Here is a 16,490-nt window from a genome sequence, read left to right as displayed (position 1 = left end):
TTCTGTGCCAGGTAATGTCCTTGCTAGGGTCGTCCTCAATAGGATCCGTGATCACTTGGTCACCTACCAGCGACCGGAACAGTCTGGTTTTACGCCTAAGAAGTCTACCATCGACCTCATCCTAGCACAGAGGGTTCTCATGGAGCACAAACGTGAATATCGGCAGAGTTTCTTTACAGCATTTGTCGATTTTCGTAAAGCGTTCAACTCAGTTGATCGAGCTGCCCTGTGGGACATCCTGAGGGTTCGCAAGATCCCCTCGAGGTTGCTGGATATCATGGTCGGCCTGTACACTGGTACTGTGAGTGCTGTGCAGAGTGGAGGCTGAACCTCTGTGTTTTTCCCAGTTGATTCTGGGGTTCGTCAGGGGTCTGTTCTGCTCCTACTCTATTCAATGCTTGTATGGACTGGGTGTTGGGCAAGGTCGTGGGGTCCAGCGTCTGTGGGGCATCTGTTGGTGAAGAAAGATTCACGGATCTTGACTTTGCTGACGATGCTGTGATCTTCACAGAGTCAATGGAGGTTCTGATTGAGGCTCTCGAGAGACTGAGAAAGGAGTCTGAGTGTCTGGGCTTGTGAGGGTCCTGATAAAAACCAAAGATCAAGTCTTTAATGACCTCTTGGGCACGGCCATCAGCAGTGTGTTTGTCTGCGGAGAGAGTGTTGACCTTGTTGAGAGGTTTACTTACCTTGGCGGTAACATTCATGTGTCTGGTGACTCTTCCTATGAAGTCAGTAGACGGATTAGGAGAGCATGGGTGGGGGTCATAAAGTCGCTGGAAAAGGGTGTGTGGCGCTCCTGATATCTGCAAAAGGATGAAGGTCCAAGTCTTTACAGTCCTGGTGCTTCCTGTCTTACTATATGGTAGCGAGACATGGACGCTATCCAGTGACCTGAGATGAAGACTGGACTCCTTCAGTACTGTGTCTCACCGGAAAATCCTTGGGTACCGTTGGTTTGACTTTGTGTTGCTCATGGAGTCCCAAATGAGACACATGACCTGCATTGTGAGGGAGCGTCAGTTACAGCACTACGGCCATGTGGCGCGTTTCCCAGAGGGTGATCCAGCTCGTAAGATCCTCATTGTTGGGGACCCGAGTGGCTGGACCAGGTCAAGGGGTCGCCCACGTAACACCTGGCTGCGGCAGATAGAGAGTGGGACTGGACCGCATGTCTGCCTGGGGGTTGCCAACCGGGCTCCCTAGTTGTTTCGTTGTTTCGGTGCCAGTGCCTGCTCCCCAACTTGACTTGGAGTATGTTATGATCCCCCTTCTTCTTTTCTTACCAGTTTTAAACTCCCAACTGTGGAGGAAATACTTGGTATTATTAGAAAATCCAAGCCCTCTACTTGTCAACTGGATCCATTTCTACTTATTTGGTTAAATGTTTTTTTTAACACCTTTTTAAAAATTTCTGAAAATTACTTTCACTTTGCCATTTTGGTTTTCTGAGTGTTGTTTAATGAAGGGAAAAATATATATATATATAAATGATATGGCAAGCCAAATTAACATTTAGATATATCTCTAAATGCTTTTTAAGATATCTGGAAATGTGTTTTAGGTAACTCAAATTGAATTACAGATATCTGAAAATGCATTTTATGATATCTCAAATAGACTTCAAGATACAGTATCTTGAAATAATGTGCTGCATGTTTTGAGATATCTGAGATGCAATTGAAGATATCTTGAAATAGGTTCTTGTGCATTTTGAAATATCTCAAATACATTTTCAGATATCTTAAAATAACTTTCTACATTTTCAGATATGGGCGGCACGGTGGCGCAGTGGTAGCGCTGCTGCCTTGCAGTTAGGAGACCCGGGTTCGTTTCCCGGGTCCTCCCTGCGTGGAGTTTGCATGTTCTCCCCGTGTCTGCGTGGGTTTCCTCCGGGTGCTCCGGTTTCCTCCCACAGTCCAAAGACATGCAGGTTAGGTGGACTGGCAATTCTAAATTGGCCCTAGTGTGTGCTTGGTGTGTGTCCTGCGGTGGGCTGGCACCCTGCCCAGGATTGGTTCCTGCCCTGTGTTGGCTGGGATTGGCTCCAGCAGACCCCTGTGACCCTGTGTTCGGATTCAGCGGGTTGGAAAATGGATGGATGGATTTTCAGATATGTTAAAATAACTTTCTGCACAAAAATCACTTCCTGTAAAATTTCATATTCTTTTAAGGGGACTTCCTGTCTATTCTCAAAATGCATTTTAGATGTCTTAAAATGAATCAGAGATATCTTAAAATGAACAGGATGTTATATTAATATATCTCGAAATATAATTAAGATATCTTGAAATTCACTGCTGTTTGAGATATCTAAAATACATGTTCAGATATCTCAAATTCATGCCGTGGTATCTTAAAATGGGTCTCTGTTCCATTTGAGATATTTTAGAATTTATTTTAAGATATCTCAAATTTTATTTCAAGGTATCTCGAATACATTTTTAAAAAGACATTACATTTTTTCAAAATAAACGTTTCCAGTTATCTCAACACAGCTTTCTGTCCATTTTCAGATATTGGAAACACTTTGCAAGATATCTCAAAATCACTTCCTGCTCATTTCAAGATATCTCTAATATATTTCAAGATATCTTATAATAAACAGGTCGCCCCCATTGAAAGAATAGGCAATTTTACAGAAAAGTGATTTTGAGATACCTTAAATGCATGCAAGGTCAATTTAAGATATCTGAACATTAACTTGAGATATATTGAAATGCACGCGTTTTTACTCTGATATATCTGAAAATGTATTTGAGATATTTTGAAATGTATTTTAGATGTCTGAAAATTTACTGCAGATATATTAAAACGTTAAGGAACGTTTTTTAATAAGAGATAGATAGATAGATAGATAGATAGATAGATAGATAGATAGATAGATAGATAGATAGATAGATAGATACTTTATTAATCCCAATGGGAAATTCACATTCAAAACGATTTTCAGATATCTTAAAAAGTAAATTGCATTTTAGATATATCTTAAATGTTCATTTTGCCTGCCATAAAATGATTTTATCACAAGGCTGCAGCATGCGAAATGTGTAAAAAAGTGAAGGAAACTTCAATACGTTCTGAAAGTACTGTACTGTACATGGACATTGCCACGCCCACGCCCTTTATGTAAAATAGCCCGAGGTCGGCTGCCGCGATACCTCTCACTTAAACTGGCGCCACTCACCAGGTCCTCGCAGCTATTGATACAGAATTAGCTGATTCATTGCGTTAATTTATTTAAAATTTTAATAAACTTATTAAACGCTCACTTTTTGGAAATAGTAGTATATCTGAAATTTGTACAGGTTTAAATATGAAAACATTGTTCACAAAAAGCGATTAGATACAAATTCCCAAGTTCGTATACCTGCGAGGGCCGTCCTCAAAACGCGCGAAAGCCGCTCGTGACCCCGCCTGCTCCACGCTGGGGCTTGAAGTCGTTAAGCCCGCCAACACTCCGCATTCACTCAGGAGTGTCGTTGCTGCTGCTTCTCGGTGTGGTGGGTTTCAGCAGGAAAGAAGTAACGAAAATGGATTTCATTCTTTCTCAAATGCAAGCTTCTCCACACCTTTTCAGAGCAAAGGTAAGACGACGTGCAACTTTGTGAATAAAGCAGATTAGGTGCAAGCTGAGGGACTGTTTAGAAAATGCAATGCATGTGCAAGTGAACGCGTCAATACGTATAGAGGGACAAATGCAGACTGTGTTGCATGCATAGCATCAGGTAACCGTAGCCTTCAGGGAGGTGTTTCCATTTTAATTTTAAGTACTCACAATAAAAATAGTGAAAAGTGGGACTTTGCGTCCTAAAAGTCTGCAGAAAAGCACGTGGCGCGCAGGCGCAAACGCGTCTCTATGATGTATTCGGTCGCTACAGAACTCGGAACGCAACATGGGACACGTCCACCGGCTTCCTTTTCAGTTCCATTTAACCTGCTTTGGCAGTAGTTAACGATAACGCCAGAATCAACTCTGGACGAGGCGCACGCAAAGATGGTTAAATTCGGTGCAGAGCTGCCCTGTCCGGATGGCGCGTGCACGTACTTGGATCAAGCAGGGTTCTGTGCTAATTAAAAGCTTTTTGTGGCGGTGATGGAACTCTAGACGCCAATTCCTATAAAGAAAATATGTAAGTGTAGCCATGGAAAGGTATCAAGAGCTGAGTGTTGATCTGTCTGATTCTACAATCGGTATGCGGAGAGGCGTTGCAGGTTAGCGCTGGCCTCGTCCTTCTGATGTCCCCTTGGTCCAGTGTTTAGTTTTCCCAAAACTAGTGATCTTAACTCATTCCCCGCCTTTAAACATACTCTTTTATAAACCAGGATGCTTGTTTTTGTCGATGGTCAGCAATGGCAGGAAGCACAGGGTTTTAGTTTAAAGCGCGTTATTTTTGTATCTACATGTCTGTCCATGTACATATAGTGATTTAATTTGTAATTGTAAAATGTGCGCTTCACCTGTCTCCGGCGAGTGTCCTATATAGAAATGTAATTATTGTGCCTTCCTGCATTTAACTGTATTTAAAGTTGCTTTGCAGGAACTCTCTGGCACTTATCAATGGCACAGTTTGAACAGCAGTTGGGTGAGTGACTTAGCCAGAGTGGCACACTGGTGCTGATCTTGTGCTTTGCTCTTCATTTATCCTGCTTAGTTTCATCAACCAGAGAGTGCATTTAAGGCGGGAATTGAACTGACATCCTTACAGTGTGCAGTCAGCTCGCCAAGCCTTGTGGTTGTTGTTCTGAAGATGTTTTCACACCTGGGGTGATTGCCCCCGTAGTGCAGTTCATTTTGGTAAATATGAACACATCAGCCACACTCTGATGTGAACCAAACTTAGTAAGACCCTGTTAAAATGGTGGTCTTGATGCTGTGCCAAGTGAACCCTGGAGTGGTTCGCACATGATGGATGTGATCTGTCATGGGACTGATCTAACCACTGTGCATTCTGGGAAGCATTTCTACTGGTCATTTTAGGTAATCACTTTATAAAAATAAATACATGCTTCCAAAAACTTTTGCCAGTAACATCTCACACAAGTACCAGTCGATCAGAACAATCCTGGCACCTGATTAAGCCTCGGGGTCAGTCCCCCCCCCTCTCTTATTAGAAAAGCAGTTGATTGGCTTAAAAATAAAAAATGTTTGGATTCGCTTGAAATCGGGTAGATCGCACTGAACACATACGGAGCGGGTGAGGAATAAACGTCCTTTGAGGCCAACAATCAATCCTCCTAATCTTAAACCTCCAAAGTGATGTGCACAAGCCTGTCAATGTGATCGCATGATGCTGGCAACTGGCGGTGCATTAGATTTGATACTATGTAATGATTGTGAATTAGACACTACCTCGTGAAGATTTTTAACAAATATTTACAGGTTTAAAGACTGTACTGTACATGTGTGATTTGGGATCACATAAATAGAAGTGACGTTCAGGCTCCTGCCGATTTAAACCGGCAACATTATACAGTGAAATTTAAATTCACCCGATATGTCTACTCTCTGAATGAAATTGAAGTTTATTACTTTATGCCCCCTGTGTACCTTGCTGTAGGGTCGCCAGGTGTAACATGGCATTTCTGTAGCATGTAAAGTGTCGCATTTTATCTGGTAAGAGACTTTCTGCTCACAGTGCTGTGCTTGGTTAAGAAACCATATTGTCATAAACATTCCAATGTAAAAGTGCAGCTCTTGCCTATCATTCATGACAATTTTCCCAGTTTTAGAAAATAAAAAACTTTCTGCCCAGTGAAAGAAGTTTTTGATGTGCCCGCTGGGCGTTCTTTGTTATTTCTGATTTGCTGGAAAGTTTGCTGTGTTTAACTCTCCAGAACTATCTGGAGATTGAAGCAAAGTAACTGAATATCTTATGATTTGGCAAAACACATTTAATACGAGTGGAAAAAAAAAAAAAAAACTGCCTTAAGACCCTAGCCACTGGATGTCATTATCCACCTGGGCACTGTAGTGAGTCGAAGGAGGGGGCACTTCATGTTCTTGTGCCCTATTCAATCGGCCATGCCACCAGCCTCCCCTCCGTGAGGCTTGATATGACATACAGGAGGCAGATGAATTGGTAACCACTTTTTTTTTTCTTTCTTTTGTCCCCACGTCCCACTCCTATGACGAGTCAGAGGTGGGAATTGTCCTGCCAGCCTCTTAGTCTGTAGTTTGATACCCTTGTCTTTACTTTACTCATGTTTGAGTTTGTTCCAGTTTCTTCTGGAAGTTGCACTCATAAGCTGCCTGAATAAGTGGTAGACAGCCATGAGAACGGCAGTTGGCACAACAGGCCGAAGACTACTGTCGAAAATGTCTCCTGGTGAAATTTTGAGCTTCTCATTCAGTGCGTAAGAAGGTAGCAAAAAATGGTGGGGGGGGGGGTGCTGGAGTATGACTGTGTGCTCCAAAATGTCTGTAATTTTGTCAAATGTTGACTTTCACTGTATATGGAAGGGGTCTTCTACATGGGCGTGTTAGCAGTGTAATTACTGTAGTATTTTAACACCAAGCCCAGAGGAGTAACTCTTTAGGAATAAAAAGATGGAAGGGAGAATTTCCATCAAAGGCAGAATATTTTGGGGGCAAATAATCTTTAGAAATAGGAACATTTTGAAAAGCACTTCAAGTAACTGAGCAGCAGGTGCATATGTTAAAGATGTCCATCTTGAATGACTATGGTGGTGAAGAAAGCTTTAGTATGGCAGACCCAACAGTGAACTGATACTTTTCACTGATTTTAACAACCTGTTGCTTCAAAGAATATCATAATTAAGCACTTTTATCCATCATTGAATGATTATTTATCATTCTATAATTCCTCTACACAAACCCCAAATCCATTGTATTTACAAAGTGTCCGTAAGCAACAACCATTATTTCTAGAGCACGTATTCATACAAATGATGTAGCTCAAAGTGCTTTACAGGAAAAAGAAAGGGGGGGGGGGAGATAAACTATAAAAATAAAATTAGGAAATACTAATTAACACAGAATAAAAATAAGGTCCAATGGTCAGGCAGGACAGAAAAAAAAAGTCCAGATGGCTGGAGAAGGAAAAAAAAACAAAATCTGCAGGGGTTCAGAGTAGGGATGCACCGATACCAAAACGGGTATCTGGTATCGGCCTCGATATCACATTTTCTAAAGTACTCGTACTCGTTAAAAGTCCCCCGATACCGGGGACCGATACCACGGTCTGAGAAATGTCTATGTTTGAGCGGCGTGTAAGGGGTTAATCACAGGCGCCGAGTGCCCGCCCCCAGGCCCCGGCTGCAGCTCAGAGCGGGGAGAAGGCGAGGCGAGACATGTCAGCCGTGTGGAACTATTTCAAAGTGAATGAAGACGACAAAACAAAGGCGGACTGCAAATTGTGCTCAGCGAAATTGTCCAGAGAAGGCTCAAAAGGTAGCGCATTTAACTCAAGTAATTTAATCAAGCACCTAAAATCCCAACACGACAACGAGTACAAAGAGTTTACCCACGCTTCTAAACCAACACAACCCACGCTGCAGCAAACTCTTGCAAGACGAGAGAAAATGTCCAGAGACAATCCACGTGCTGTGAAAATAACACAGGCAATTATCGAGTACATTGCATTGAGTGACCAGCCACTCTCGGAGGTAGAAAATGTGGGATTCCTGCGTCTCCTCCATGTTCTGGAGCCCAGATATGATGTCCCAAGCCGCGGCTACATGACTGACACGGAGCTGCCTAAACCACACGACTCCATGAAAAAACATAACCACAGCCTACTGCAAGCCTCCTCTGCGTTTAGTTTCACCACGGATATTTGGACAGTGTTAGCCCCGTGTCGCTAATTAGCCTAACCTCCCAGTGGATAGACGAGAGTTTCTTGTTTTTTTTGTTAAATTATATGACTAAAGCTGTTACCTGTAAATTTAAATCATGTTTTTATTAAGTACTCGGTATCGTCGAGTACTGAAATGCAAGTACTCGTACTCGTTTTCCAAAAAAGTGTTATCGGTGCATCCCTAGTTCAGAGGCCACACGACCAAGTCCCCACTAGGCATTTTACTTAACATAAATGACCTCAATCAGTCCTCGTAGGCTCCACGTGGAAGAATTAGACTATGATGGCCATGTGGACCTCTGGCCTTCAATCCATCAATGTAGGGACTGCACGGTGCTTTGATCCGGTGGGGGGGGGGTGGCACAGATGAGCAGCACAGAAAACCGGAAAAAGAACAGCAGAGAAAGTAGGGGTTAGTACAAATTGCAGAGCCACAAAAAAAAAAGATAATTAAATGCATATACAGAATATCAGGGTTAAATTAAAATGAGGCTATGAGAAAGCCACGTTAAAATAATGGGTTTTTAGCAGTGTTTTAAAGTGCAGTGGGTGGCACACATTTGGCCAGGGGTGCTGTGTAGTAGCTGGTGAGAGCCCTAAATCAACACATTGAGAGCAGGCTGTTTTTACAGTTAAGCTCATTTTGTTTTCCAGGCCTCCACCTTTTGTTTCACATTCATACAGATGTTTGCAACAAGCAGGAGACTTGCAGTGAGGGGCAGCTTGCCAGCTTAGTGGTTTCAAATTGCGCTGCTTAGCCCTGAAGTTGCAGGTGCTCACAGTTCTCCTTCCTCTTCAGATTTGCCTCTCTTCTTGTTAGGTTTTATCTTTAATTTGTTATCATGTGCTTTTAGAGAAAACAACAAATGCAAGCAATTTTAGAAGAACACATTACGAATGAGGTGGGCTGGTAATGCAGTGGGTACAGCTGCTACATCGTTGATATAGCTGCATGGGTCTGAATCCTGTGCCCGGGTGGTAGTGTATGTGGAGTTCGCTCCTTTCCCAGGTGTCTTTCCAGAAGATGTGCAGATTAGGTTGATTGCCAACACCAAATTAGCCCCTGTATGAGTGAGTATATGAGTGGGCCGTACGGTACGCGGGTATCCTCGTCAGAGCTCTTTGCTTTAAGGGTTTGAGACTGGCAGGCATTATAAATTGAATTGTGGCCTAAATTTTATGGTTTTTAAAGGTGGAGGTTACATGCACTATCGAATTAGTTATTTTCACCCTGAAACAGTGTAATAACATGGCTTTGGATTGTGTAAGGGAGTGCAGTTGAACCTGGGGAGAACAAGTACACTGCCCACTGCTACACTGCATGGTACTGCAGATGGGAGTGAAACTGAAGCAGTGCGCCGCCCAAATCAAGGCAAGATAACTTGCAATGTAAATAAACGACAAGTAGTTAGTCAAACACTAGGGGTGCTTATGTTGGGTGTCCTTTTACTCCAATTCAACATAAAATTCACAAACCCGCTTCATCTAGTTCCAGAGTAAGGGGCTTATTTAGGCATCGGTATGTGCAGTGTAGGCGTCCGCTTTGGACAGGACGTCTGTCTATTGCTGGGCACACTTTACTAATTGTGCAATTTTACAATTTCCAGTGTCCCAAGTTTGAACCAAGTGACTGTGTGGAGTTTGTGTGTGTGTGTATGTAGAGTCTGTCTGTGTGCCCTTTTATCCTTGCGCTCTGATTTCCATCCCTGTGTGTATGTGAGCAAGGTAGTGGTGCAGGAGTTTGACCAAAATACAGGTTGAGTCACAATTATGTTAACGCTAATGGATTATTTTTTATCTTGACCACACCTTTCCAGGTCGATGGATAGGTCGTGGTGGACCATTGCCATGGCCTCCACACTCCCCTGATTTCATACCCTGTGATTTCTGGTTATGAGGTATGGTGAAGGACCGCATGTGTAGCAGGAAAGTTCATGATATCCATGACCTGAAAGAGAATACGGACTGTGGTATCATCTGTTCCCTGTGAAATGTGTGTCTGAGCTTTAAATGGCACTGTTGCTCGTTGGTTTTTGTGTTTTGAACATGATGGCGAACAGGCCGAGACATTTGTCATCTTGCACATTTGAAGTGTGTTTTTTGTGAATAAATTGTTTCCGCCATTCAAATGTTAACCTTTTTTGACTCGCCCTGCAATTGACAATTGTTACAATTGTGATTAATAATTTCAATAAACAGTACAATAACATATGTACAGTACCTGTATATGCTGCATTGTTTGTACACAGTACTGTTGAACCTCCATTTTGCAGGGAAGTGCTTCAAAAATTGTCAATTTTGAAAATGTTTGGTGCTGGATTAGTTGAAAAGTTAAAAATTTAGTGTTTAATAATTTGTTTTCCCACCATAAAGACTTTGCATACTTTTAATAATTTGTGTCTTTTTTTATATAGTAAATCCAGTCAATTACATGTAAGTGTATATAAAGACTTTCCTCTTTTGTTTTATTTTAGAGAAGGAAAAAAAAGTTGCTTCTAGAAAAATGACCCATCACCACTGCACATCATTCATGAAATGTTTAACTTGAAAATCTTAAATTGGGGTACTGCTATGTTAAGTAAACAAAAGTTGCTTGTGTTTGCAAAATCAAAGCAGATAATCTTGCATTACTGTCATTTAAGATTTTATTAAGTAGTAAATGTGAACACAACCTGAGTTTTATTGTACTGTATGTGTATATCGACGCTGTAAGAGCCAATCATAGAACGTTAGTTTTTTGCTTAATTTGGATAGAATATAATTTTCTTTCATAGTCTTAGTCAATGATATTGCCTCTTTTCCCCCTATAAGTTAGTAAGAGATAGTTATAGCAAAAATGTTCTAAGATACAGTGTGATAATTAAGTCGGTTGTTGTCTAGAACAGGACCTGGTGCACATCGACTTAAACGACCCATTTTCAACTTAGAAATGGGATAGGCATACAGTTTTCTGACAGTTTAGAAATGGTTCAGAATTTAACTGAATAAGCAAACTTAAAGAAATGTAACAAGATTTAAACTTTGAACAGAACTTTTCTTAACAAGAACCTTTTTTTTTTTTTTTTTTGCTATTTCAATTTTCTTTTTTTTTTGTGTGAACTGTTTTACTTTGAATTTTAACTAAAACTTTTAAAAATACAGATATTTAGTCTGTGGAATCATTTCAGTGCATCAAGCTTTTGTTGAATCCCATTTTTTATGCTAGAGCTGCTGAACTTTGGTAATTTTGGGGGAAAAACGCAGCTACAGACACATTAAATGTAACAACTCAAATACATAGCAAGCTCAAGAAGTATTTAATAATAGTACATTTTATTTATATAATGCCTTTCCCATGCTCAAAGCGCTTTAGCTAGTAACACATTTTCACTTGCTGTCCCCAGACTCGGTTGCATCCCTGTTCTTGCCGAATGTGTTAGAATGAAAGTCCCACTCACTTAGAGACGCAGCATTTTCTGCTTTTTAGCGCCTATTTGTCAGCAGTATAATGAGCCGTTATGCTCAGACATGCTTGCATAGTTCTACTTGACCACAAATCAGTTGTGTTTGCATAAAGTGCCTCTTAATTCAAAGGGATGTGAAACTTTATCTGACATTTAGAATAAAGTAAAGGCAACATAACTTTGGAAGAATTATTGAAGAAGGGGGAGACTTTCCTTACCCTCAGGGTTAAACACTTTTTTTTTTTCTTAATCTTCTTTGTGCACAGTTTTAATCTGAAATTATCTTTTGAAAAACAAAATGTGGTGACTACTGTTACCTGGTTTTGCTTTTGATAGTCTGCTGCACACGGGCATGCGTTGGCTAAACGGGCAGCGGTTATATGTGTTGTGGACCTAGCATTGCTAAAGCTTTCATGTGTGCTTCCTGCTGAGCTATATGGTTGCATTTTAAATGGTTGTCTGTTTGCCCAGTACACGTTTAAAAAAACAAATTATGGGCGGTTCTGTTCATTCTGGTACGTAAAGTGTCTGGTGATCAAGAGTCAACATTTATTGTACATGTCAATTTTTCTGGGCGCTTCTACAAACAGAAACATATATTCACACTTTTTAATGGATGTTGTTTGAGATTAGACTCCTGCAAATGTGTTCAGCAGTTAGCACATTGTCCTATGTTGCAAATGCTCCTGATTCATTAGTGCACTCGCGCGAAGAGAATGTGTTTGTGGTTGCTTACAGCGCTCATTCTCTCTTCTCCATCTATTACAGAATGGGAGTGCTAAATGGAATGTTTTCATTTTCCATTAGAACATAAGAATAATCTGGACAAGAGCAGGCCATTCAGCCCCACAAACCACGCCAATCCTATCCACTTAATTCTTCTAAAATAACATCGTCAGGTTTTGAAGGCCCTTAAAGTCCTGCTGTCTACCACACTACTTGGTCACTTATTCCGTATGTCGGTGGTTCTCTTTGTAAAGAAAAACTTCCTAATGTTATGGGAAACAAGTTTCCATCTGTCTCCCTGTGTTCTTGATGAATTCATTTTAAAGTCACCGTCTCGATCCACTGGACTAATTCCCTTCCTGATTTTAAACACTGCAGTCAGGTCTCCACTTATTCTTCTTTTGCTTAAACTGTAAAGGCTCAGCTCTTTGAATCTTTCCTCATAACTCATCCTCTGTAGCCCTGGAATCACCCATGTCACTCTTCTCTGGTCTTTTTCTAGTGCTGCTATGTCCTTTTTGTAGACCAAAACTGCACACAGGACTCCAAAAGAAGCCTTACCAGTGTGTTATAAAGACTTGAGCGGAACCTCCTTGGACTGAAGCTTTACTTTGAGGCAGTTGTAATTATAATCACGATTATACAATTAATTGTGCAGATCCTAGTGTGTGGTTAACTGGTAATTCAGAAGTGGCCCCTTGTAAGTAGTGGTGAATGCATGAGAGGGCCTTGTGATGGATTGCGCTCTGCCCCGGATTGGCTCCTGCCTTATGCCTGATTCTATTGGTGTAAGTTGTGGCCCCCTGTCACCCATGAAGATTATCACTTGTTAGATTTACTAAGTATTTTTGTAGAATACCCAATGGAACATTTACTTTTGTAATCCTGTTTACTTTTTCAGGCTGTTCAAAGTGTTAACTATACAGTAGTCTAAATCTTTGATGCCTGTCATGACCAATATACCGTATAAAATGATGGTCAACCTCACATTATGGCCAGTGTGTACTTTCCTGGTGCAATTCAAATGGTGCCACTTTGCTGTCAATCCTGGCAGCCACACTTGTCCGGAGAGTTGTCCGTGTGCCTCCAGATTTTCAGTGCTGACTTCACAACGTTGACATCAGACCATGCAGATGATTGCAGACTACCAGAGCTGCAAATCTGCAAACTTGAAAGCAGCTTCAGACTTCAAAATTCAGTAGCAGAGACATCCATCCATCCATTTTCCAACCCGCTGAATCCGAACACCGGGTCACGGGGGTCTGCTGAAGCCAATCCCAGCCAACACAGGGCACAAGGCAGGAACCAATCCCTGGCAGTGTGCCAACCCACCGCAGTAATAGAGACATCCGCTTTGCAAATGCATGTAGGCATGCACTCTTCATGTCCCCGGAAGCCATTTTGACTTTATATTTCTTTTGAATTTGTAATAAAAGATGTATTTCAATTGTAGAGCAAATTAATGTGTTTTGAATGGGACCTGTGGAAAACTTGACACTTGTCACTTTTGTGTCTCCTGTAATACTGTGGCAGGGTATTAATTTTCTTCATTTTGCTGGTGACTGTCCACACTCATTTAACAGTATGAATGGAAAATATTTTGGTAACCAGTGCTGTCATGAGGGCAGAGCTGTTGGGCATGATGTGGTAAGCTAGTTGTTCACGGCACAATAAAGATGAAAGTAAAGGTGATCCACAGTGCTGAAGATAGAGTGCAGTGAAAGAATATAAATGAATGCAGCAATAAATAAAGGGGCAAATCTTTGTAATTTTTACTTTTTTTTTTCCTTTATTAGGTTGTGCTTTCAAAAGTGGATTGTAGCCAGTTCAGGAATGTGCCACCAGTGCTGATGGAAACTTCCTCCTCTTCTTCGTCTTCTGATGACAGCTGCGACAGCTTTGGCTCAGATGGCTTTGTGGTAAGTGCAAATTTCATCAACACTCTCAGAATCCTTATATATTACTCGCGGTGTAAGCACGTGCTGTAAAAAGCCCAGGCTCCTAGAAACTATTCAAATCTTAAGAAAAAAAATTTCAATGCAGAGTCAGCAATTTTGTTTTGCAGATGTGCTCACCCCATTTGTCTATCGGTGGCTAAGCGAGTTTTCTCTCTCTCCTCTGAGCTTTCGTTTTGCTGATGTGCTCATCTCGCTTGTGTATTAGCAGCTAAGCGAGTTTGTCTTTCCACGGCAGTCTCACTTTGGTGACAGAGTCGCTTTCTTTCAGCTTCATGCCGTAGCCTTGTACTTCTTTCTTCTTCCGACTAGTTAACTTGGGGCCACCTTGCCGGCTCTCTGAGCTTCATGCTGTAGCTTCTCACTTCTGGCACCAGACAGACAGACACACACACACTTCCACAAGTAGACGTTTATATACAAGACACAGTGTTGAAGGTGCTTGATTTAAAAACCAGAAGGCTGCTGGTTCAGTTCTGTTATGTGACTCGCTATGTTGCCCAGAGCATTAACTGCCAGTGCTCCAACTTAAAATCCATACAATTTTTACAGTATCCGGACATTAAAAGCATTATACACATTAAGAAACGACAACTCAAGTCATGCTGTTTGATGCTGGATAATGCTTGGAGTTGTCTGGGCCAGTCTTTAGGATAAACTGCACATTTGAAACTATAATTTGACATTGATGGGTGGGTTGATCTTGGAGTGGTTTGTCAGCCGCGTGCAAGTGCAGTGAACTTGCACTATGAAAGCATGACTTACAATAGACACCTGTAAAACGACTGGCTTGGTTGCAGAAATGGTGGTGTGCATCTGTCAAAGCCCCTGCCGCTTTCTACACATAACAGTTCCCGCATCTCTGCTTGCTGAAGGCAAAAATAGCCTAGTGGCACCGTTCCATGTATTTTAAATGTCAGTTGGAGATGACGAATAGCTACTAATGGATAGAGTAGTGGTTAGTGCTACTGCCTCATGTACCCAGCATCCTCGATTTCACTCCTGTGCCTGGTTGCGGACTGTCTGGACTTTGCAGTTCCCCCCCGTCTGCATATGGATATTCTTTCATATCATTCAAGGTATGCAGGTTAGGCCAGCTGGTGGCTGTAAAGTTAGCCTTGTGTGAATATGTTACTCCTGTGACACATGGACAGCCTGTCCGTGGTGTTTTGCTGCCTTGCATCTGATTCCTGGTTATAGTCGGCCAAACCCCTTTGACTCTAAATTTATAATAAGTAAGTTTTGAAGACATTTGACTGTTAATAGTACAAATAGGACTGTCTGAAGCGTGAGTCTTGGTGTGTTTAAATCCATAATGATTACTTACTAGTACATACTGTTTATATCCTAATTTCCTAAACATTTACACTTTAAGTCAGAGGTTTACATACACTTAGGCTGATCTCTTTAAAAACCCACTTTGTATAGTTGGGTAGTATAATATCTGTGGATGGGTTATAAAGTGAGTTTTAAAGAAATCCACCTAACTGTATGTAAACTTCTGATTTCAGCTGTACTTTAAAAGCAGGAATTATTACCTACCGCAGTCTGATAGATCATGGGCTCAATCCACAATTCCTTAAGCACTGTCCCTGATGTTTGCTTCATGTTTCTCTCAGTACTACATTTTTACTTCTGTCTGCACAACATATATCATTCACAAACTCGGTTAATCCAGAACAAGTTTGAATATACAGTTTGGGCAATCTTAATACATCCATCTGTTGTCCATTAGAGATGATCAGGGCTTACTCCACATAGCATCAGGTGGAAGATAGAAACCAACTAGCCTTGAAAAGGACTCTGGTACATCACAGGGTCAACTCGCATACACACAATCACTCACGTGGCACCAGTTATGGTAACCTGCATGCTTCCAAATTGTGTAAAGTAAATTGGAGTTTCTGGAGATACACTCATACAAAAACATGTACACCTTGTAAAGTCCATGCAGAATTCAAAGTTTCAAGGTGGGATCTGTCAGCCAGCAACACTAACCCCTGCACCATTACTTACAACAGTTATTTTATAATGTTCTGTTGTTGTGTTTCATTCCTTATGTGCACTTTAAAGCACCTTGGGGTGGTGTGTGCTGATAAGTGAGTCCTAGCAGGTGTGACTCCCTAGTTCACTCTACTCCTAGTGAAAGTGCTTTGTGCTTCTCTGACTGTGCATTGATCACTGAGGTCTACACATTGTAGTTGCCTGTGGCTGCTGGGTTGAGCAGCAATGATCTGTTGATCAGTAGAAGGTTTTTTTTTTTTTTTTTTGTTTGACTATAATGAATTGCAGTATACTATTTGTAAATCAATGGCGTTTTAATTATATTATTTTTATTTTTTAGAAAAAACAGGTTGGCAGCAGAAATGTCAAAGAACTGGCAGTTATTTTTGATGAGGACTCCGATACAGAGTCTTTCTGCGGTTTTTCCAGTGAAGAGCTCACAGATGTCATGGATGCAATGGTAAGTGTGTTTTCCTTTCACTTTTTCTTCATGCTAGTAGTGAGAGTCTTAGCTAATGGTAATGTCGTGTGATGCGGGAATG

General features: G+C 41.3%; 1 protein-coding gene across 2 annotated transcripts in view; it reads left to right on the top strand.

Moving 5' to 3' along the window:
- Positions 1-3,181: 3,181 nt before the first annotated feature.
- Positions 3,182-16,490, top strand: part of cdca7a (cell division cycle associated 7a) — a 28,814-nt gene continuing 15,505 nt past the window's right edge. For both annotated transcript variants that reach the window (XM_028806281.2, XM_051930673.1), the window contains exons 1-3: positions 3,182-3,587; positions 13,786-13,908; positions 16,289-16,408. In XM_028806281.2, coding sequence (XP_028662114.2) covers positions 3,534-3,587; positions 13,786-13,908; positions 16,289-16,408 — 297 coding nt within the window. In that variant the 5' untranslated portion in view covers positions 3,182-3,533. The remainder of the gene's footprint in view (positions 3,588-13,785; positions 13,909-16,288; positions 16,409-16,490) is intronic.

This window comes from Erpetoichthys calabaricus, chromosome 8 (genome assembly GCF_900747795.2).
Source record: "Erpetoichthys calabaricus chromosome 8, fErpCal1.3, whole genome shotgun sequence".
Lineage (NCBI taxonomy): Eukaryota > Metazoa > Chordata > Cladistia > Polypteriformes > Polypteridae > Erpetoichthys > Erpetoichthys calabaricus.
The sequence above is the reverse complement of the archived record's forward strand: the minus strand, read 5'-3'. Positions and strand labels throughout refer to the sequence as shown.